This window comes from Lutjanus erythropterus, chromosome 6, assembly GCF_056507025.1.
Source record: "Lutjanus erythropterus isolate fLutEry1 chromosome 6, fLutEry1.hap2, whole genome shotgun sequence".
Taxonomy (NCBI): domain Eukaryota; kingdom Metazoa; phylum Chordata; class Actinopteri; order Lutjaniformes; family Lutjanidae; genus Lutjanus; species Lutjanus erythropterus.
In genome coordinates, this window is record NC_139322.1 from 18447427 (window position 1) to 18472966 (window position 25540).

Below are 25540 nucleotides of genomic sequence, written 5' to 3' on the forward strand. Positions count from 1 at the left end.
ATGAGAGAATGAGCAGTGAATTATAATAATAAGAGGCGAGAGGGTATCAGAATAGGAAGAGTGCTGTTTTGCTTGGACCTCTGGATGAGTCTGTGTTACACTTGGCAGCTGAGAGCAGAAAATCGTCTGTGGTGACTATTTTTCTTCTTTCATTCATCCCTCTCTTTCTCCTGCCTCATGTTGTGTAATTCTTTCTCTCCCTCGCTCCCTCTTATTTACCACAGGTATTCAGGTATTTGCCCCCAGGGTGCTGCTGGTGGTGCTGAGAGGTGCAAGGTGCACTTTTGTCCTCCTGTCAGGGCCTGTGTGGGCCCAGGGGGGCGCCAGCCAAAGGACCAGGACAGTTCTATTGTCCCGACGCATTCCAGTGAATGAGGGATATGGTAGGAAGGGTGTTGAGTAGGGGGGCCAAGACGGGTGGAGATCAGTCTTTAAGTTGGGGATCTAGAGTTTGTGTGTGTGTGACTGCACAGATTGCCTCCCCTCTCCTCCTCCTCCTCCCGCCTTGTCCCGTCCTATCCTGTCCCTTGAGGAGCCGCAGGGCAGGCGAATGCACCTGCCTGAAATCCACACCCCAGGGCCAGACGCCTATCTCCCCCATCTCCAAGGTTTTACAGAAACACAGCATGTGCCACACACTGGTGTCTACTTACACTCTTTTAAAAAGGGAGCAGGAGGGACATCAAATTGTATCATAATCTATGCGTGAGAAATCAGGAATTTTACTTTGAAATCAACTGAAAGGATTTCTGAATAATTCAGACCGGAATAACGTAAATCTGGAGTAGATTGACACTCCAAAAGTATTTACTTACCTTAATACTGAGTTACCTTAAAAAAAGGGAACCCCACTGATTTTTAGGTGTGTTAAGATCCATCGATCTGGGCTGATATATAGATTCAATGATCAATGATCCAATATCATTGATGCAAAGTGAGAACACCAATTTCCAAAATGGCTTTATTTTGAAATTCCAATGGAACGTCTCTGTCAACGTAGTCTTGCATAGCCAGACATCATCTCTACAGCTCTCAGCACTGGAGAAAGATCTGGTCCACATACTATCATTTTGACTTAAGGGGAAAAAATGCAATAGCTGGTTTGTATTTCATTAAATCAATCACAATCATCTTAGGCAGCACTAAGCCCAGGTTGCAGTGATGGTGCCCCCAGCAAAATAATATAGTATGTAATTGTAGTAGAAATTATAATACATATATATATATATATATATATATATAAGTGTGTTGGGGGTACATATGCACATCTGGTGGCGAGCCAAATGAAAAATTAACAAAAATGGAAGAAACCACAAGGGGAGCCACAGAAAAGGAACCCCCTTCCCCGGATGGACAGATGTGCAATAGATGTTGTGTTTACAGAACAAAACAGCAAACTCACAAAAAATACAGTCACTGAAAACAGAGTCTGTAATACATACAATTCTAAACTTATACGTGAAGAATGTGAATCCATGAAGGTTGTGAAACAACAACCTGTGTTGCCCGTTGGACCTGAGCCATGCAACCTCCTCTAAGAAAAGTAGGGAAAAGTATAAAAAATAGATGTAATTTGTTATGCTATGAGTGGAGGAAAAGTCTACTAGCAGCTAGGCTAATTTATGCTTTTAAAATTCCATAGGTTTAAACCAAGTTTTGAGGAAAGCACCGGGCTTTGATGCCAGTTTGACATAGTGGCCACATCGTTTAAAGATAATGTCAAAGGATGCACCGTCGCCCAAAAGACTTTTCCCATATACTTACATCATGAAAGAAACTGCTGTAAAACGATGGTTATATTTTTTTCACAATCTCCACATAACAACTTGTCTCACTAACGTGACCAAACCAGAGGGTAGCCACTCTGCCGAAAGTCGTATCTACTGTGCTTGCTCTGTGGACCGCACGATGTGGAAGCATATGCAGAAGATCATATGCAGAGGCTAGCATCATGTGCCACTGAAAAGCTCTCATAGGAATGAATGTAGACTCCAATGCTCTATCCAGTTCTCCTTAATACATCCATGGTTTAAACTAATACTGGTGACGAGCAAAAAACAATTGTATCCTGGGCCGACGTTGTGATATTAGCAAATATTGTATTATCATCTAAGAATTGTGATGAAACCTGTGACTCACACTCCATTGATCTCTATGCTAAAAATGTTTCAGTGAAGAAATGCAGCTGTTTCTCTGGTAGTCTTACTCAGTCTTTTCTAAGTTAATCAGAACCGTGAGCTTACAGTTGACTTAGTGTGGAATCACTTGCTCCCTTTTTCTGCAGAACAACAAGCCACATGATCCACAGAGATCATGGAGACATTTAAGCCAGCATGCATGGAAAACAATAATTAATCACATCCAGACACACTTTCTTCTTTTTCTCTCTGTCACACACACTTTTTCATGGTAACCAAATCTCCACATAGAGCCTTGTATTGCGTGTCTGCTGTTCGATTCATGTGGTGCCCCCTCACCTCTCACATAACGATCGCATTACTTTGCTACAGAGTGGAGCTTGCCATGTTGTCTTTGGCACAACAAGAATCGGCCCTGGTTTGTCATGGCGAGCAGATTCACGTTGCATGAGAGGCTAGTTGGTTTAACGTTGCATGTCAGAACACATGGTCAGGCTGATGTGCATGCTTGTGTGTGTATGTGTTTGTGTGTAACTAGACCCTCTTGTGCAAGTTGGGACAGGTGTGTCACCACCTGACCACACCCCCGGGCTACATGGCACCTCCTGTCCCTAACACCTGTCCCCTTCGTCTGTGCAAAGACCTGAATCCCCCCTCCTCTCTCTGTCACCCACACCCACACACACACTGGCTGAGGTTTGTCTGGGAGGAAGGCAGGTTGCTGGGCTGTGACGGAGCAATGGGGATCAGATCAGGTGGTCTTGAGTATCCACACAGCTGTTCCTCTGAAACTAGAACTCCATCGAAGCTTCCTGCCTGTCTGTCCTACAACATGGTGTCATCTCTGCCCACACGGTGACATCGCTGCAAGCTGTTGGAGAGCTGCTTCAGACCATTACATCTCCTGTGGCAACAGATGGAGACGAATCAAAACATATCGTCTCTCTATGTCCAACAACAGCGGTTTCTTTTCTGAGGTTTTCATATTTTTTATTGATTGTGATAATGAGTTTATTCACCATTTTCACTGCAGGCCAGTAAGCCAGGAACCACACAAATGTTCAGATTTCACTAAATATATCCCTTTAACAGTTTGATTGCCATGTTTATAATAGTTGAAGATTAATACACTTATCTCATAATTGTTAAATTTAACTCCCACTCAAAGACATAATTACTTGAATCATATTGTTTTTTGTTTGAATATCTCATAATAGCAATTTCTTTAAAGCAGATACCAAGGGATCATTCTGATATATAACCCCTCTTCCTTTATTTTAACTATGATAACTGATTGTTGTTAAATGATTTTGTTAATGCAGATTAACTTCCAAAAAATACTCATAATAATATCTACAAAGCACAGTGACTGACATAAATCCATAAATACACACATGCAAACATAACAATACTCATTAGTATATTACTATAAATGTATATATATCAAGATTTATATTATTTTGTTTGTTTGTTTTTGAATATAGATAGATAGACTTAGGATATGCAAAAATTGTAAAATTCCCCTTTAATGTTAATAATAAACCCTATCAAGCACCCAGTAATTTGAAAGCTTGATCCACCACTGTGAATGAGTTAATACTGTTTTTTTTTATTATTATTTATTTATAGGACTTTCCACTTAACTGAGAGTTTGTTTATAACCTGTGCGATCAACTGACATGTTGCTCAGCCTGTTGGACTCTTTTCTGTGATGTCACTGCATCCTCAGATCTTAACTGATGTTGGTAAGTAAAATGTTATCATAAAAAAAAGATGGCTGGAGCTATGAAAAAAGACCTGTGTTATAAACAAAACAAATTTTCCTTTAGGTGTGTGTGTGTGTGTGTGTATGAGGGAGAGAGGGAGAAAGGGAGGGAGAGGTCAAAGCAGCCTGAAGGCCATTGTAAATTCCTCGCTGGCTCAACCAAAGACATTCTTCTCTTCTGTTTTTCTTTCTAATCTCTATGCTCAGATTACCAGCTAGAGGGCCCGACCAGATGAGAGGAGTACAGGGTGGCATGCATGCACACACATGTGCCCAAACAAGCACAAACACACACACACACACACACACACACATACACACAGAGCTTCACAGACATGCCACCACTTATTGAAAAACACTGCAGTGTGTTGTGTTTACTGGACGCTACAGTACAGCGCATTAATGGAAGATATCAGTTCCAGCTGGTGTGTCTGTACTGATTTAAACTGAATTTGGTGTCACACAAATGAAACAAAAACACACCAACACACTGAAGTCATTACCTGAGAGCTTGTTTTTGAAGGCCAAAGAAAACAACTCCCTGTGGAGAATACTGAGAGGATTCCCACATGACAGCCATGCAAACACACAAACACACACACACACACACACACACACACACACACACACACACACACACACAGTATTTAAAACTTGCATCTTCCCATTAATCCTTTCCAGATGTGCTCATGTCAGTTTCACCGGAGAAATATCACCTCATTCACTTAGATTTGATCACAGACAGTTAATCAGTAAATGTTTCATCTTATTACACACTGCTGTTAACATACATCGAATGATAAGAGGATTTTCTTATTTAATTAACTGTGCAGGCGATGGCCCATCAATGTGTCATATGTCTACATTCAAATGACGCAGCAGCGCAAGTTCAGATTACGTGTTGGAGGGTTACATGGGAGTGAGTTTTCACTCCTGTCCCATCCGACTTGTCAGTCCACAAACGTCATGCACTTGTCAGCCGCCAGAGCAGACAGGAGAGAATAAAAAAGAATTTTAAAAAGAAAACAGAAAATAGAAATATTTATAAATATAAAACTGACCAACTGTTGTTAAGATTCATGCTCCGACCCTCTCCTGTTTAACTTTTTTCTTGTTCCATCCCTGTCCTGTGATGAATCGTGAAATTGTCTCCAATTGCACGGGAATCCCATACGAACCCCATGTGCCGCTTCTATAGGTAAAATATAGGCTAGTGTTTATTACTGCTGCTCTTGCTATTTAAATGTTATTAACTGATTCTATCCCTCAAACCTTAAGGATCCTTGTGTTTTTTTCATTTGCCCCCTCTTTACCTTCTGTATTTTTGTCAGTGTTTTTTAAATCTGTGTTGTGTAACTGCTGTTTTTTTTTTGTATCTGCTGTTTTTATTATTATTTTTATCAGTTACACACGTTGAACCTTGTTAAGAAATATGTTATATAAATAAGGTTTAGGTTGTAAATCAACCTAAACTTGCTGGCTTCTCATGAGGACCATATCACTGTTTTTCAATAAGACAGTGCTAAAAACCTTTTAAAGGAAGAAATATTCATGCTGACGGCTGCTGTCCTTGCTACATAGTGCAAGCAGCTAGCCACAAAAGGGCATGGTCCGACTCTGGAACAATGCACAATCATTATCAAACTGCTGATAAAAAGTTGTTAAAACTGCAGATAAAATCAACATGGCATCAATATGTCCTTTTAATAGACACTACTGATCTATAAAACCTGGTATCCGCTGTTACAAGACATGTAACAAGCTAACTGGTTAGCTCGCTCACGGCAACTCGCAGCAGATGGTGATACACATGCAATTGTCACTGAGCTGGAATAAGAGTGCATTGCTTGCTCTGACGGTCTCATATTGCAGCAGATGAGTTTACATTGTAGTCACCTGAAAAGTCTGGCGCGCCAAGTGGTGTATTCAGTATTTGAAGACCTGGGAATCTTCAAATAAGGACCCCACTTGTGGACATTTCAGTCATATACAGACACATATATGTGCAAACTCCCTGTAGTCTGTTTCATTTTGATCTACATCGTTATGTCTGTTTGATCATTTTTAGCTTACGTGTTGTGGAAAACGAACAAACAAACAAAAAGAATAAAAATAAAAATAGATGACGCAGCATCAACATTTTCTCAATCCATGTTAATCCTTCATGTTATCTGAAAAATTCAGAATCACCAATTGTGGTGATTTTCTATGGACAGTGAAGCTCTTCTGTTGGCTGGAATTTGTAGAGTAAACTTTCTCTGGCCACGGATGCACACGCACGCCCACAGATCCCAAACAGCTGGGTAAATCTTGACCTCTGTCATGGTGACAACAGACAGGGGACTGAGGGCTTAGTGTGGCCCCAGTAAGGTGCTCGGCCAGGGGGCAGGGACCACCCGTCACCGCTGGAGTCATCGGTCAGGCCGCAATTAAATCACTGCAAGACTGCCATTTCGATTTACACAGTGTTTAAGCCTTCATAGTAAAACATCCAAGACATTCAGCCTTAAGCAGATGGCACAGATGTAGTTTTTAGCATCTGTAACATTTTTTTTTAAATAAAAGTAATTACAGGGTTTCAAATTTGGGCTATAAGCATGCCATGCAATACTCTGCCTTTCTGTCCCTTCCCCCTTTTTGGCCTACAGAGCTAAAAGGCACACAACTAATCAACAAAGTAACACCTTACATCAAGGGGGAGCAAGGACTGATTGGGAGACAGCAGAAGGGGGTGACAAAGGATATAAAGCACTATTTAAGTAATTACCCATAGCTCAGGCACGGCTAAGCTGCTCGGCTGAACCAGCGTGAGTCCTCACACTTCAACAGGTGTGGGGAGAAGAAAGGGGAAAGGGAGTGAATGATGAAAAGAAACGAGGAAAAAAAAAGAGAGTCTGAGCACCTGTTTTGGACTGCCTTGCCTTTCTTTTGCGGGCCAGGGCTTGCATTGCCCCACCCAAAACAATACATTCATGTCTCGCTGCGTGTTCAGCTATGTGAAGCAGTGCCGGGTCAATTTGCAGATGTTAGAGATAAACAGAATGGAGGGGAATTAAAGGACGAGTAATTATGATCAGTAATCACTGATGGTTAAAATGGAGTGAATCAAGTTTTATTTTGCTTTACAGTGGTATATGTATGCATGAAGTATGAGTGTGTAGACAAACTAAGTAACAAACACTGGGTTATTTTAGCTTCAGCGCTTGTCAGTGTTTGGCAGCTCTGAAAATGTTTGACGATGTTTGACATTTTGAAGTAACATGAGACAACTGAAAGAGACCCAGTCATTTGTGTCCAAAATGCTGGTGTATCTGTCAAAATATGGCTCTCAAATCCATAGGATTGGGAGAAGAAAGAATGAATGAAAAATGTTCACACTCTAACGAAACATTGATTGTAGAAAAAAATATTTGACTTACTTCTCATGCATAGTGGATTTATTGACCACACGTCCTCTGGAGACAGTGTTTGGTTTGCATGTTCTGCAACATGGTGGCCACCATGGAAGAGGAATCGCTCCCTCTGTAGATATAAAGGACACTTTCTAAGGTTACAAAAACACAACAATTCTTATTGTAAGGTAATTATACACTGATAAAAACTATTTTTGAATATATAAAATATTTCCTTTCATATTCTGCCAATAGATTCCCCCAAATCATACACACTTTAAAAGTAAATATTGCCTTAGAGATGAATCCATACAGTAACTGTTACTGTCAGAAACTTTTTAATACATTTTCAGATTAAATAAAATAATAACCTGCACAGATCTGATGACAGCATACAGAATGACAAAATCTGAACAAACTGTAAAAAAAAAAAAAGGGTGAAAAGCAAAACTATAAAGAAGCATCAATGAAAAATATAAAAAATTAAATATAAAAGTAACGAAAAGTTGAGGTGACTGAACAAAATTGAAAGGTAGTGCAGAAATCGCACGAATTGGTTGAATTTGCATTAATTGTTGCGTTTGCACCCTCTTGGAGGGGATGTTTATTTATACAAAGTCAAGTACAACATTTACAGTGAATTCTCTGCATCCGACCCATTTTATGTCTTAAGAACAGTGGGATCAAACTCTAGTTCTAAGCTAACACCTTAGTTAACTGAACTGACAGATGAAATTCATCTAATACACACGTTTTCAATATCGGAGCACCTGGAGGAGAACATGCAAACTCTTCATAGAAAGGCCTCGCATGAGCAGGGATTGGAACCCAAGACCTTCTTGATGTGAGGTGATGGTGCTGACCACTGATCCACCGTGCTGCCCTTGTTGGCTGCAACTAAATGGCACAAAACCTAATTGGATGCATCTTCATAATGCTGATTTTGTTATTTTAGTTTACGTCCTTTGTCATTAATGTTTTGTGTAATTTAGTTTATTAACTGTGCAGGAATACAAATCCACCCTGAGGAGCAGGTGCAGGTTTGACTATATCAGAGTTAATATTATTCTCTCCAAAACCAAACACAAACATCCTGATCATCTGATCTGACCACTACAAGGTTCCAGAGTAAAAAACATATTAGCGGTATAGAGGTTCCTTGCACCTTGTCGTAGTACCCCAACTCAAATCTACACACACACACACACACACACAATAACAGCATGCCTACAGAGCTCACTGTGGCTCATTAACCTCCCGGCGGGGGGGTGGGGGTCAGGGGCATCAAAGTGGCAGGATCACTGCAGACTCACCCAGCAATCCTACCATGGGGGTCTGGAGCCGCAGCGTCTCACCCCCTAATGAGAGGCCATGACATGCACACATCCACACACAGTTTGACCCCTCAGGACCAGCTGGAAAAGAGAGTCTGACATGCCGATCCCAACCCTCCTCCTGTCCCTCTGCGCCTCCTCCATTCCTCTCCCAAACTCCACAAATTCCAGCCGGCAGTGGCTCGCAGTCACCACTGGCCGGGTCATGTCTCATCTCCCAAATACCTAAATCCAGAGGGGGAACCAAGGAGAGCACAAGCTAGATGGAGAAAAAGAGATGTCTTCAAAATAATGACTATATGATGTGAAGTTGATTATTTTAATTAGCTATTTATCTGCCAAATATTTCCAAAGTAAGGTAACAAGTTTTGTTTTTCTCAAAACAAAAATTATGTCATAAAATTGCTTGTTTTGTCCAACCAACAATCCAAAACCCCTAAAATGATCACTTAACTAAAAGGAATTTTCAAGATCACAGAGAGTCTGAAGAGGACTGATTTTCCTCGCAGTTGAGGCTCAGACTACTTTAGTGGGTTACAATCCTCTAAATCAAACTAGTTAATAGCAAAAATGATGGCTGTTTAAGAGTATTTACAGCTGATTAAGATTTTAAGTCGTTTAATGCATTTTGGGGCTGAGATACAGACTATGAATGCCAACAGGGAGTGAAAATTCCGGTGACTCCTTGCAACAAGAATGGGATGAAATTTAACTTTGGTGAAGTATCATTGCAGTTTTTTTTTATTTATTTTACAATTGCTTGCACACTAAAATTAAAAATAACACACAGTGAAACCTGACACTCAAGTAGCAAAACCTCAGCCCAGTTCTGCACAACTATAAGCACATTCTCAGCCTCGCACTTTCTGCAAAACACTAAACACGATATTTTTCAAATCACTAAACGCACCGCTTTACATTAGATTGAGAAGTTTAACATGATGGTCAGGTGTACAGACACTTAGGTGCAGGTGACTGTCTTTGACACAAACGGAGGATGTGAATAAAGAAGATGAGGACCAAATTTATCAGATGTCATCTGAGCAACATTGGTTGACCGTGTTGTAAACTTTGGGTTGACACTGACTGGACAGAGAGTTCAGCTGAACCTCAGCAGATATGTTGTTTGGACATTTCAACATGAGCACAGGTGAAAAAAACAACAACTTTTCTCTAAAATCTTAAATCAGCACAATGTAGCTCAGAGCCTGAGTGTAATTCATGCTTTCTTTTTTGTCTCCACACATGTTGCTGCTGTGTTTATGTGCTATTTAGAATATGTTCTTTGTTCATTTTTGTTGCAAAATGCAACAACTTTGGAATCGCATGTTTGTATTGACCTTTAGGATGTGGAGAGAAATAATTATTTTCATCAGTGTGTACGACTGTTTTTGTTGTTGTGTTTGATCATATAATTATGTACTGTATCCTAACAATATTTATTAAAAAAAAAAAGTAGAAATGTTAAATGTGTTTTAGATTTAGCACATTAGTGTCTAACTGTTTCAAACAAAACCAGTTCGTACGAACCGTGTGTCCCATATGGTGACAAAGGTGAGTTTTTACAAATTATTTTATAGATTTGAATGAAGTGTTTCATTTTGCAAAAGATCTGAGGTGCTCTGCTACCTGCGTGTGTATGGTTAGTGTGAATTGTGTGTAGTGTTTTGACAAAATGAGCCCTGTTTTCAAAATCGCACTTAAACAATCATAAAAAAAAAACTGTAATGATGGATGGATAAAGAGAATAAAAACAAAACAAAACAAAACACACCTATCTGTCAATCAACACAGTTGATGGGAAAAGCACTCAGAAGCATGTGAGTGGGAGAGGGTGTGAGTCAGGGGGGAAAAGGAAGGAGGGGGGGTCCTTGGAAGGCAAGTGCAGCAGCAGCAGGGTGAAGGAGGGGTGCAGGGTTGAGGGGAAGAGGCACCTTGCAACAGCTGGTCTCAATTATCCATGGAGGGGCTGCTGAGTGTACAGGAGCATGTGCGTTTGCAAGTGTGTATGTGTGTGTGTGTGTGTGTGTGTGTGTGTGTAAGGTTGAGGCATCGCAGGGGGAGGGCTGAGACCACTGGCGCCAGGAGGGGAGCAACAGGTCAGGGAGGATGAAGATTATAAAAATACTAGCAGGCAGTTGGCCTTGGTCCTGCCGGCGCAGAGTGTGTGAGTGTGTGTGTGTGGTGGATATTCCTTGCCTGCCACAGTGCCACAGGATGTGGAAGAGTGTGTGTGTGTGTGCCCACTGTGCATCAGGCTGGCGTGTTTCTGCATACATCCTGTGAGATAACCTTCCTGGTTGAATAACAAGAGCTCATCAGCTCATCCCATGTTTTATCAAATAAGTGTAGCAAACAGAATTTCTCAATAGTTACAGTTTTGCAAAATAGAAATTTAAAATCAAATTGAATAGGTTTTGTAATGTCTAACTTAAAGCATACACTATTTGGTGATGACAATATAATGAATAGAGAAATTAGGTGATTAATATTTCCAAACATTTCCTTTATTCTCATGTACAGTACTTTATGTAAAATAAATGTCCTACATTGTTCTAAAATTTGAAGAAACAGATGTGTTTTGGCAAGTGATGTTTGTATTGTATCACAAAATGATCAATTATCTTGAAAAGAGTTGAGTAATGTTTCAGTTTCTGACCCACAGCAGCTGACATACAGCAGCTTGGAATGAGTGTATGACGCCCTCTAGTGTCAAACGAGTGTAGTACTACAAGTACAATTGACATCAAATTCAGAAATCCAGACACAATTTCCCAGCTGATATGTTTTGAAAATGTTGCTAACTTTCTAAATCTAAATGTCAGTGTTAAATCTAAATGATAAATCTGAAAATCTAAATCTAAATGTTAAATCTAAATACTAATTGTGAGCTCTAAATGTTATATCTAACTGTCACGGCTGCTTGGTGAATCTAAATATTTAGCTAATGTGCAAATTCACACTGCTGCCAAAATAATTTTAACATTCAGGCTGAAATTTAGGATGCAGTTCAGGGAATCCCTGCTCCAGGGATGCTATCCTGCAGCATCTCTTTGACCTCACAAGTCACTCTTTTGGTCCAGTGTTTTAAAGGGACAGTTCACCCCAGAATCAAAGACACGCATTTGAAAAAACCCAGTGTCCCTTTAAGCTTTGGTGACTTGACATCAGACCAAGTGGAGAAGTCACAGCCTCTGTGTTGTGAAGTCCTGGTCCTGCAGCATCCACTGTGTGTATCTCTCCAAGCTGAACACAGCTGTTGTGTGAGACCAGGCACGCTGCAGTCCTGAACATCCAGCCTGGTCCCAAGGATAAGAGGCTCCTCCAGGAGCCACAGAAGTGAAGCTGCAGGTTCCAGTCTGTTTCATTCAAACAGAGATTAAACTGTGCTTGTTCTCGATTTCTGGACCACAATGTAATGTTAAATAAAGCTGCTGCTGCTCAGATGTACTAAAACACCCCAAATAAGAGGGTGATCAGCTCCTCCCAGTGGTCAGAATGGGTAACTGCAGGACTGGGATTCCCGTAGGTGTCTTTTATCTGTCTTGACAGAGCTGATGAGGGGATGCAGGGCAGGTGCGCCGGGTACCAGAGCGCAGATGACGCAGACGCGCAGCAGAGCGGCGTGGATGATACTGGTGCGCACGACAGAGACGTGAACTGAGAGGAAACTCCAGCCTGCGGCTCTACTGGCATTGCCTGAGAATCATTTCAGTTTGCTTTCGCACAAAATACATTCAATGACCTAATTTCCCCAAATCCGTGAACTACCTTTTCATTCATACTCCATTACCTACAAAGCACTACTTTTTGCAGCACATTTCTCAATTGCTACCAGTTTTCAAAACTGTTAAAATTCAAAATAGAATGATGTCAAATTGTGTGTTTCTGTAGTAACTATATGAAATATAAAGAGTTTTTGCAGAATATGTACAATAAAATGAAATAATAATCATTACAAACACAGCTGATTGCAACTCCAGCTGAAAACCTAGATGTCCTGTTTTAAGTAGTTTGTGGCAGTCTTGTTAACAAACAGGAGATAGTAGTAGACATAGCAGTAGTATGTGTGAGTTTTTTGTCATTACATTATTGTTGGAGCCCTGGAATTTCAGGATTTCATTTTTCAACTTTCTATTTTTCAGAAATACAGTTATAAGGCAAATCTAATGGGACTCTATGTGATGAAATATACCGGTCTAGTTCCTCTGTCTGAGGGGGAAGAGAAAGAAGAACAGGATGACCATATGAACAGATATTTATTTTAAATGTTTATTTATTTGAAAAGGCAGATAATGGTATTTTTTTCACTTACCTTAGCTGTGCCATGCTTCCAGTTGTGTTAATTAAGAACATCTTTGACCTGACCAAATGTGCTGCAAAGCCTTAGAATATTTTCTCCCCACAAGACAAAAGTATTTTTTTTTATAACAAATGTTTGCAATACTGTTATTTACATTTATCTTTATTCCATTCCAATAAAGCTACAGTGCTCTCAGACTTGTTTGGTTTTCGTAATTATTAAAAAATTAAGTTTAATTCATTTTAATTGGACATGTTTCTTGGAGCAGAAAGAAGTGTCACTCTCAGTGATGTTCTTTTTAAGTGCACTGAACATCTCAGTGCGTTAAAACATTACACAAAGCACTACACTGACACACTTATAAATTATGTCATATAACAGTTTACAGTTTCTTAGGTCTGATAACAAATGCCTACTGGATGTCTCCAGAATTTGGCTTAAAATGAAGGGGGACTGCATTTGCTGCCTGCCCTTTCAAGATCGATTCACAATTCTTCATTTATGTCTGAAACAATAGTCAGGCACCCGTTTGAAGAAGAAAATGTGTAAACATGTTTATTTAAGCATAAGCATTACTACTGCCCATTTCCTTATGATCTAACGTGTATGTATATATATATATTGCAATAACAACCCACAGACATTCAGGCATTCTCACTTAAGACAAACCTGTACAGTAAAGGGATGAGTGCAACTATTTGAATTATTAATGTGCTGTGTTGAATACCTCCAGGGCCTTGATGTATTAGGGGAAAACTGCAACAGCTGTAAATTTGGATGTCAGCACACATGTGCTCTAAGAGACAGGATATATCCTATATTTCTCAAGTCTAAACTGAATGTGCAATGTGGAAGTGGTCAATTACAGGATGACACAATTGAGAGAAAGAGTTTTATTTTCAAACTATTTTTAACCTCCTCAAACCCATTGGTAGGTTTATCTCAACATTCTTTGAAATATATATTTTTTATATACTCAGTCGAAACAACCAGCTATGAGGCAAGTTTGCATCGCATTTTGGTAAGAGGAAACATTTTCCAAAACATTTTAAATGGTATCCAAAATAGCCACTAAAATGTTGCACAGATGAAAAAAACAATGGTCAAGCTGAGTTACTTACTGTTAGAACAATAAATAAAATACTATATATCACACTCAACCAGAAAACACCTCTGAAAAATAAATACATTCAAAGTCAGATCAAACCAAAGTTCCAAACAATTCCACAAGTAAATACTCCCTTTAAATTTCAGAAACTGTATGATTATGTAGAGTAACTTTTGAGCTAAAGCTAAATAAAAGAAGACCCTGAAAACACATCAGTTGTAAACACACACTGCCCTGAAATACACTCTGCTCAAGTTAAGACCAGATTTGTTGCTCATGATGCAAATACATGATGGTGGACTACTGCAGAGCTCATGGTATTAAACAATAATTCAGCTTTAAATGTGACAGTTTCAGCTCCAAATGGAAAGGGAGTTCTAAAATAAAGCCAGATTTAAAAATGATCAAAATAAAACAACAATATGTATAAAACTGAGAAGGGCTCAACGTCTGTAAAAACCCTGAGTGCAGGTCATGAATATGCATTATGAATCCTCTCTATTCAGATCAGTTCTTTTTGGTATAGAAATTGTGTGATTTTTATATTTGCCTTGCACATTAACACACTCACCTCATAGAAAAATAGAATTTTTGCTGAGTAGTCTCATCTACCAAATGTGTAACAGAGGGGTATGTGCTCTCTTCCTCTTACTTAAAGAGCCGAGTTCTGGCTTTCGTTTGTCCATTTACAGCGGCGTACTTTACTTCTTTGGAGCTGCCACCCTCACCATCCTCGCCTTCATTGTTGTTCGACCAGCTGGCCTTCAGAGGAGTCAGCTCAGGTGCTATTATGTCTCCATCCTGTGTATGAAGACATCAGTGTACAAAGCAAAAGAAGAAGTCAATATTACTGGTGCAGGGCACTACACAGCAGTAACTAATCCTAATTTAGCAAATGATCCTGGGGCTCTGTAGCATACATGACCCATCTTAAGTCCCGCTCGGTGATCCAATCACAGTTGAGCAAGCTTGTTACCCAGCAGAACCTATGTCAACTCTCTCTCTTACTGTTTCTTGTACTCTAGGCTTGCCTATGCTAAAAAGAAAACAAGATTTTGAACTATGTGGCTGGGGGAAGTGTAAAAGCAACATATAGTAACATCTTAATTTAGTTTAACCAGCTGTTTATAGCAACCTTAACTGCTAAACTAAGTAGGAACACCCATTACAGTACTGAAAACCACTATTGCCAGTTTAATATAATAAAAATACCCTGATAGATGTTATTAATAATAACCAACACTAGTTGTAAGCTAAAAGATACCTTATGTAGTTTTTTTTTAACATTTCATCTTTGGGTCCAACATGCTGAATGTATTTCCTACCACATTATAACATACTCACACAAAGCAAATTTCCTGTGTTTTGGAAACCATTGTTTAAATCAGGTTATAGTCACAAACTGTTACTACCTCCTCTACAGTTTGTAGAAATGTAGAGCATATCACTGCTGTGCTCTTGGCCTACATATGCGCCTTATAAATGTGCCTGATAGGACACAAGATACAAAAATACACAGACCTGCACATTACATTGCTCCACAGTGCTACTTCTGCTCCACATTTCCTATTACATCTGTTTTCCATCCTTAAAAGTCCCTCAGTCAACAACTAACATTATCGCTGTAAATGTAGAATTCTTTACAGTGTGGATGACAAATATTACCTGAGGCTTTGAGAAGTTCATGTTCATGCACCACTGGACAAAGTGCTTCTTGGCTGCATCCAGGCTCCTGTCATCTGTCTTCTTGCAGTAGACCCTGATCAGCTGCTCAGCAAACTGCTCTGGAAGAAGTTTAGACACCTGACAAGAATGACAGCAGCAGACTTTACTTTGAGGCAGTGAACAGCAAGAAGAAGTGAACTGCATGTAAGGAAAAAACATCTATTTAAATACCGTGGTCTTCAGTTCTGACCTGGTTCTTGCGAATCTGGATGGCTGTGTTTGGGTCGTCTTTGCAATAGAAACGCACATTGTTAATGGGGTTCTTCTCCTTCATCCCATAGTCCATATAAATAACCTAAAAGACAGAGGGGCGTTTTTAGAGCATCCAGTAAACCACAAAGGGGAAGGCCTTTGCTTATAACAGAGGTAAAATCCATAATAAAAATATAAAAATAATATACATGGATGGACTGTACTAGATTTTACTAGAAATAATTCAATTAAAAACTCACATTAACCACAAAGTCCTCTGGTTTCAGAGTGACATCATTGGAGCCGCTCTGAGGGACGACTGCAGCCAATTCTGCTGCCCAGGACTGAAGATTCTCCTGATAGAGGACAAAGAGTCAACAGGTGGTACTTATTTCATCTTAACAGAGATATTAAATGACGTTTGAATCTTGGTTGAAATAAAAATATATAAATATATATTATAAAATATATAATAATGTATATAAAAGTTACAAGATGAGCAATTTATTAGTTCAAATCTAATCTTTGCAATCTATTTTCCAAAGTTCAATCAAAATCTCCAGTATTTTGGAGACACAACTTTCATTTCACTGTTCTGGAAGCCCATTAGCTTCATGTGGTCTAAAATGATCACTTAACAGAAAATTAATTGCCCACTGTATTACTATATTGATTTTACTGTTAAGGTAAATAACGAGGAAAAAATGCCATTAAAGACTGTACTTGTGACTTGTGTGACACGTGAGTTTGTGAAACTGTCCACCATATTGTAACCTTGCTTTAGACTCGACAGTTAACAGATTAATAAAAAAAAAAAAAGACGCATAGATATGAAAGATTAAGACACTGATACAGACACACACCTGAGAGACAATCATGGGTTTGTCTGCCTGAGTTTGCCCCAGACACTTATAGAGGCGTCTACAGATGATGTTGCGTAGAATCTGCCTCGCCTCTGCCAGCTCCAGGGAGGAGGAGTTCAGTATTTGCTCAAACACCGTATCTAACAAACAAACACACAATGAGCAGGGGAGAAGTCACAGAAAGCAAACTAAAGATACCAAATCGCTAAATCATTAATTGAATTTCTATATTTTAAAACTGTTTTGTATCAGAGGTCTCAACCTGGAGATCAGGGCACCCAAGAGTTGCTACTCAGAAAAGTTGAGAACCAATGATATGACCAATTATGCTGGTTTTCAGACAGAATTTAAATAATAATAATGATAATAATAATAATAATAATAATAATAATAATAATAATAATAATAATAATAATAATAATAATAATAATAATAATAACTAGAGAAGCATAAAACACAGACAACAAATCACCTCAATATGTCCAATACAGACAAATGTTACAAAAACAGTGTAGAAAAAGTGCAAATATTATGTTTTATCTTATGTTTTGTGATACTGTATCGACTCTTAAAAACACTATTGTGATATTGTGATACGTGAAGATTCATGGCACTGGTTCATTTTGTGTTGTTTAAATCTCAACTACTACATATCCATATTGTTTTCTCTCGTCACTATGACAGTTTTCCTAAAATTAAAAGAAATTATTATTTGTGTGGAGTTCAGGACAACACGTAATGTAGAAGTGCTTTATTAGATAAAGTTAAATTAAAGCCTGTTGTTGAGGAAATATATGTGTGAAGAAGACTTCACTGTCCTTCACACATGGCTTGCTTACAGAACAGACTCTGGGTATCTGGAACTAAAGACACGTTGGACCTTGGAGAAATTACAGACTGCTCTGCTCGCAGTTGGTGAAGGGTAAGGGTAGGTTTGAGAATGAACTATTTGTAATGTACAGACCTGTCAGCTTGGTGTAGGCCTCCATGTCATCAATGGCTGTGGAGAGCGTGAACATCTTCTTATCTGAGCCTTCAATCTTGATGTGCTTGTCCGCTTTTAAAAAGGCCTCCGTGATCCTGGATAATCATAAACAAGCTTTATCAAGTTTAAGAACATTTTGCTGCAGACCATACAAGAGAGTGAGTCACGAACAAAGACGACAACATACATCAGAGCGATTGGTTACTCACATGGTCTCTATGATGTTGCCCACTTTGTGCTGGTAGGCTCTTCTGTGGAGACAGTTCCTTGTGTGGAACATGTCATACAGATTGCCCACCTCCTGTTAAAATAATGTGCCGTGTTTAAGTTACAACTTTTCAGATAAATGGACTGCTGTTACAAAAAGCTGTTAAAAAGCAGGAGTGACATTATCAGCACCTTGTCTCTAGTGCAGATGTGCTTCTGCCCGTCCACCTCACACACCCTGGCAAACTTCAGGAAGCGGCGATAGTCAAAGTTGTTCTGGATGCCCAGATGGTAGCAGTCCCTGAGGAAAGACAGAGTGAAGAAAATACGTGGAAAGATGATGATTTTGGCAGATGATTTGAGAAATTAAACACCAATAGATCAACAAGCCCCACCTGGCAAAGTAGTCCCACTTGTCCACATCAATGCCATTCCTTTTGTTGGCCACAATTTCATAGAGGAAGGACTTGTCTTCTGGACGGCCTTTATATGGCCACTGTGAAGATGACAGACAGTAGCAGCATTAGAATCTCTAATGAATCCCTAAAATAGTTTTATTGGCTGAATGTGTTTTATACACATAAGGAATTTGACTGGTTTCTAGTGGCTCTGTGTTTTTTTTTTTTTTGTTCCAAGAACAAATATACAGGAAGATGCATGTAGACATACATACTCTGACAAAGGACCCACCAGAGGCTGCTAAATACTAGTAGTGGGTGGATTGATCTTAAATATCGATGGTATCGATACCAACGTTGGTATACTTGCGTGATGAGACTGATACTTAAGTTTTAGTTTCTCCTCTCTACGTCCAGTACACAACTCACGTTACATCATAGTGATTGTGCAAACACAGCTTCTGTCTGCCCCTCCCCCTCCTCCCCTGTTATGCTGCGAGTTGTTGCCGGCGTGCAGTTACGCGACTCAGTAGCGCACTGCTGGCTGTATGATGGCAGAGAGGAAGAGGAGCGCCGTTTGGAGTTATTTTACAGCTGCAGACAAAAATACTGCAAGCTGAACGAATTTTCTCAAAGGCAGGACAGTTAGTAAGTCAGAGAAGAAGTGCAATAAAAGGGAAAAATGTAAACATGTTATTGTTTCTGAACAAAAAACTAGAAATCTGTAGTTCTCAACATGGGGAGAGGGCCCAAAAGGGGACCTCAGGGAATAATTCCTTGGACACAGGAGGGCTTTGGGGGTTTGGGGGTTGTGAATGAGAGCCAATAGTAGTTTTTGCTTTTCTTTAGTTATTTACACTCAATTTGTTCAGTTTTTGTTTATGAACAAAAACTGAACAAAACTCTTAACTCTTCATGTTTGCAAATTGAGTTAGTTAATAAAAAGTATTTTTTATTTGCCTAAAAAAAAAAAAAACATAATCATGACCAACTAATTAAAGGAAAAATCACAAATTCATTCAATGATCATGAAAATTCAAATTTTCAATTTTCATTCAAATTTGCACATTGATGATGCGTTCACTTCATAAACTATGATGCATTGCTCTCCCCTACACAAAAGTAGATAAGCTGCTTTTCTAAGTAAAAAGTATCGATATCGGCAAAACTGGCCCTGTATTTACTTGGTATTGGATGTTTCTTGGCTGACATCTTACTTTTATGATGCATTTGTGATTTTGACTCCATTATGCATTACTTCAAATTCCAATACAAGAAATCAGGGATTGTGATTTATAAGCATACAGACAGAAGAAGTATATTAATGTTATTTTGTCCTCGAGGTTGTATTAAGCAGTGATCTAACTGGGACAGAAGTGGAGAAATGTGATAGAAATGGATGGTTTTGACTCCCTGGTGGAGTTTGTTTGTTCTAATATGATGATGCCATGACAATAAAGGGATTTTAATTGTTTTTTTTAAAAGATATTTTGGCCCCTTATTCCTTTATTTATATATAGGAGCTGAAGATATAACAGGAAAGTGGATGACACACAGGTGGGAGTCCAAACCACGTCCTCTAAGAGGACTACAGGCACAGTAAATGGGGTGCACGTTCTCTGCCTCTCTAGCTGGGTTAAGTCTGAGACAACCAATGCAGATATTTGTAATCGCACACGCAGCTCCTCCAGGTGATGTCGACATGGTTTGTGAAATAAATTATACACTTTTATACCAATGAGACAACTGGCTGTTGTAGCAATTATTCTACAAACTTATATCACACAAACAGAACCAGGTACCTTCTGGCCTGTATTAGTCTGCAGTGGTCCAGCAATCTGTTCCTTGATGAAGTCCAGGTCGTCGGGCAGCACCAGGCCGTGCTGCTCCATCACCGGTTTCAGGCCATTGTCATTCACCAGGTAGTCAAACATGGCTAGAGAGGCAGTCTCGTGCTGCAACAGAAGCAAACTCATTACAGTAATCTGAAAATGAAAGTGCTTATCACAGTTACAACATGACAGGACACAAAAGGTGAACACTTGCCTTATCTCTAATGTTTATGAGACTGCAGGTGTGCGGTCATAACTTACATAACGGCCGCGTGCGTAGCAGTTCTTATCAGTGATTCATTCTGAACAATTACATCTCTCGACTGTCATGCTTACAAGTCAGGTGATAATAAGTGCTTTACACAGCAGCCTTTAACGACAGCAGCCTATAAAAAGCTAAACACGATGACATTTATTGCAGAAACTTCATTCCTTCAGAACTTTATAACTGTTAATTGATTATTGATTAAAGACTACTTGTGTGATGAGGGGATTTGTGTCTGCTAGCAAGATCTTTCCAACAGACGTACAGGCTAAAGTCTACCAGAGTTGATAAAAGCACTCAAACTTTAACAATCGGCACTGTTAGCTGGTGACTAAGTGAGAGCTCCAGGCCTTTTCCAGTTACTTTTCCAAAATAGCCAGCCCAAAGACTGTCTGCTTTTGTGAATGGTAGCTATTATGAGTCAGTCGGAATTTTCCAATTGTTCCCATTTTCCCCGTCAAACACCACATACGCTTTGTTGTGACTAAACAGTCACTAACTTATTTTAGGAGCACTGGAACGGGGCAGTCACGCTCTTCTCATAACAGATAGTTGAGATGTGCGGCCAAACAAGCTGAACTGCCCTGTTTAACAATCATTCTTTGTAGCGATTTCATGTGCACGTCTGGGCTTGTATGTTGTAAATACGAATCAATTTGTGTTAAGTGGCATTTCTTTAATGGCCAAATAGTTTTTTGATGAATCATTAACAGTCGTTTGAATCTTCAGCACAACAGAACATGCCAACAACACAAGGCCCTTGCAAGTCGCAGTTTTAAGCAGTCAGAAGACTGGAGGAAAAGTAGATTTAGATAATCTGCCTTTGCAACTAATAACTCCAAATGCTGAAAAAAAAACCTAATCCATAAAAGCTATTTTTATTCTGGCTCACTGGCACTCTGAACTGTACAAGGACGATGGAAATATAAATCATAGTTTCTTACCTTCCAGGCAATTCCTGGACGTGCTTTGGGGATGAACATCCCATCAAACATATGGGAGAATGGGCCATGTCCTGGAAAGGTTATACATGAATATTTTATTAACTTTGTTGTAAGGTTATTAGCTAATTATAACTATACTAAATCAAAATCTGAAATGATAGTGTACATTCAAAATGAACTAAAATAAATTAAAGATATGCAGGAAATGTCTTGGGTTCCTTGAGGTTTCGTCTTTGTCAAATTGGCAAAAACCTGTCAAGGCAGTGGTGCATGTGTATATCAAGACTGAGATACTGAGATGACTGGATGTCAATTGAAAAAATTAACAAATCACTGAGAGAATAAAAAAAATTAAGGCTGATGGATCCAGAAGTATCCGAGATTAGTCGTGGACAAGCTCCAGGTCTGCTGGTCACACGCTCACACACATGACCAATCGCATGATCTCCCCAGGGTTACACTGGGCGGAGATAATAAAAATAGAGCTGCTGAAAAATACGAAGCTTGGGAATAACACTCGTGTGTAAACTTTGCCTCTATTCTCACCTGGAAAAGAGAAGGTACTAAAACAAAGTTTATAGTTTCACTTTCATTCTGACCACTCACCCAGATCATGGCAGAGTCCAGCAATCTGCACACAGAGGATATCTCTGCGCGAGATAAGGAGTTCTGGTTGCTTCTCATTCAGAGCTTGTACAAGTCGTCCTGCCAAGTAACCCACCCTGTATCGGCACAACATTACAACTCATTACAAACACGATATACAACGAAAACTGCACAAAAATTACAGACAAGTAATCATATATAGATAAATAAATGCTACTGAGACTAACTTTTGATAACAATATTGTGGTATTTACAATTAAAACAGTAAAAAAAAAAAGCTGTATTTCTCATAAACACATTGTGAGTAACCTTCCTCACACCATTTATTGTGTAACAGGAAGCATTTTTTCCCAGCAGGGCAGGACACAATGGGTAGATGTTTTTCCCCATGTGAGATGCACTTACAGCAATCATCCTTGTGCAGCCTGGCCCACTGAATGTCTGATTAAAGCTCAGAATTACTGTTTCCTCCTGATTAAATGATGACTGAGAGAAAAAAAATTTGTATTAGTGAGCTACCTTTTGCTGCAACTCGGTTTAGCCTCAACAATTAATACTTGAGTTTCATTGTGCCCCACAATGGTTGTATTGCTTTGCAGATTTAATATTTTATGGAGAGGAAGCTATTCTGGCGTGAGGCCAAAGTGAGCCCAACCTGCCTCTAAGTGGACTGCGCTGACATCTTGCCGACCGCCGCCAACCCCTGAGGACCCCCCCCCCCCCCCCCCGAACAAGTGTTATGATACTCATCTTGTGTCTGTGCAGGAGAGCAGAGCGAAAGAAATTTTACTGTTTCATATTCACTTTCAGCTGCCTGGAAGTAATGTTAAGTTGCTGCAATTAAACCCCGAATGAAAACACTTCCTGATTGTGCTGCTTCATAATAAAACCGTTTAAATAGCAAAATAGCAGGGGACTCTTATTGTGAAGAATTTAAGGAAACCACATGTTTATCCTAAAGATGCACATCAACGATTTATCCACTGCTTTACTGCCGCTTGGCTCGAGCTTTGTTTAGCTTGTTTGCAGTTAAAAGACACACCTTTACTCAGGTAGTCCTGTTGTAATGGAAATGCAAAGCCCTGCCACGCTGGGCTGACAGGCTGAGTCAAACTGAGTCAAGCCAGGACAGCTCATGTCTATGGAAAAGGGGTTATCCTCATGATAAACCTTCAATCAATAATCACTGCATGTAACACAGAACATACCCAATGCTGTGTTCAAAGCGGTTGTGAGATGCTCCAGGGAACACGAAGTAGGTCCCTCCAAGCTGCTTGAGGTTCCGTAGTCTCTGGAACTGAGGTGTGTCGATGATTTTGATGAGAAGAGGATGCAACTCCACATGGCCGTGGATGGGATCATTAAACACCTGGCAGCAGGAGACAGGACAACAAACAAAGCTATGAAAACACCACGCCACAAATGACTGCGGCAAATGTCTTGTTTTGTCCACAACCCAAAGATATTCAGTTAAGGGTCATGGAGGACTAAAGAAGCCAGAAAATATTGACATGTAAGATGGTCTTTAGGACCAGAAGTGACCAAACTATTTGATAGTACATGATACTTGAACATACAATGCTCTAAAGGGATAGTTCACCCAAATCAAAAACTCATATTTTTCCCTCTTACCTGCAGTGCTACTTATTCATCTAGATTGTTTCGATGTGAGTTGCAGAGTTTTGGAGATTTCAGCTGTGGAGATGGCTGTCTTCTCTTGAATATAATGGAACTAGATGGCGCTCAGCTTGTGGTTCTCAAAGCACCAAAAATACATTTGAAAAACTCAAAGGCAATTCCTCTTTCTAGAAACTGTGACACAGTTACAACAGATAATCCACTGATCCACAGGAAGCGTGGATCTCACCTTACGGGATCTAGGAACTAGTCTTCTGTCACACCCTACTCTTCCTCCCTAACAATTATTTTTTGGCTTGTAATGTTTATTCAGTTGAGAGCTGAGGACAAAGCAAAAGAATTATCTTCTGCGTGTCCTGCAATGACCCTTGTATCTTTTCACGTGTCCTCGTGGTTTCTCTTCTTTATTCTGGGTTCATATCTCTATAGCCTTGAGAATGCAGTACTATGACAGAGCTGTTACCTTATTTTGCTCTGCTTGTATCTGCCACAGCTTCCTGAGGCTGTGTAGGATCTGCAGACGGTCACCCAGGTACCTAGACACAATGAAAAGTGAAAAAAGGCGTGGTGGTGTGCAATATGTCGATACCTCAATATGAGACTAGGGATCGTCCTAAATTTTGGATATCCTTATATTGTGATATGGTCTGAGTAGGGCTGAACAATTAATCAGCTTTTTTTATTGAAATCACAATACGGCAATATGCAATTTTCAAATTGCAGGAGGTACATGTGTTAAAGATGAAACGTGTGTCAAAATACCATTTAATTTATAATTGTCACATGGCACACATCTTTGTTTAGACCTAACATACCTTTACCCACTTACTCATTATATCCCACATATCAGATGATTATTTAGCAAAAAAATACACAGTGTTAATATTTTTTGAAAGCACCTATGCCCATATTGTCCAGCCCTAAGTACTCTATACACTGTTGAGTAGTTTAATCATCATATCATATAAGATCATCATATTTGCACTATATGAGAATTACTCACTTTACGCCAATCTTCTCCAGATCAGCATCCTTGAGATACCGCAGCCCGACACCGGTGATTTTTTGCTCTGGAAAACAACAAATCTAACAGTTTAGATGCTGACTTGACGCGTGTCACAACACACACACACGGAGGTTACCGGGAAAGCGGTATTAATAATAAGCAGCTCTGAACTGACCGTATTTACAGCAATAATGAAGTGAAAAGCTGTCTATTCAAGTTATCGAAACGTAAACTAACCTCTGAACGTTTCTTCCCAGTCTTTGAGACCTTCTTTTCGTAGGTACCGACACGTTTCGTCTACTCCCCAGTGCATGTAGTCCGCGTCCTGCAAACGGTCAGCTCTCACTTTCTTCTCCGGCGTTTTGAAGCTGCCATTGGTGATCAAAACTGCGTCCAACGGTCGTTTTCGGTTCTCCATTTTAATCCGACGAACTGACGGCGATTTGGGATTGTTCGAAGAGTGCAGAAACGCAAAATTACAACCGCTAATGTTTCCCACGTCGATTGCAACAGCTGATCGGGCAGCTCTGCACAGAATGCAGCGAGGCGCTGTAAAATACCCGGGTTTTGTTTTCACGCCGGGTGCGTCAAGTTAGACAGAAACACAAAGAACGTTTCCGGCCAGGGTTTTCAAAATAAAAGTATATTGAAACTTAAGTCGAAGCCACTTCGCCAGCTGGATAGCAGAGATCAAGTCATTAGTGTGTTACTCTCACCTCTTAACTTTCAAGTCTCGAGCAGGGTTGGTCTGCAACGCATTACATGTAATCAGCATTACATTACTTTAAAAAAAATAAGAAACTACTCAGCCCAGATTACTTTTGAAAAATGTGTAATTA

At 39.6% G+C, this 25540-nt stretch overlaps 1 protein-coding gene across 1 annotated transcript; it reads right to left on the minus strand.

Moving 5' to 3' along the window:
* Positions 1-14222: 14222 nt before the first annotated feature.
* Positions 14223-25263, minus strand: LOC146325132 (deoxynucleoside triphosphate triphosphohydrolase SAMHD1-like). The gene is made up of 16 exons (XM_084720974.1): positions 24939-25263; positions 24699-24765; positions 24159-24231; positions 23266-23426; positions 22058-22173; positions 21452-21522; positions 20213-20365; positions 18408-18508; positions 18205-18313; positions 18015-18106; positions 17785-17900; positions 16821-16960; positions 16218-16313; positions 15956-16060; positions 15706-15843; positions 14223-14841 (listed from the first exon to the last, which is right to left on the minus strand). Exons 1-16 carry the CDS (start codon positions 25117-25119, stop codon positions 14689-14691), a joined length of 1872 nt encoding a protein of 623 aa, XP_084577100.1. The 5' UTR covers positions 25120-25263; the 3' UTR covers positions 14223-14688.
* Between the last annotated feature and the right edge of the window lie 277 nt (positions 25264-25540).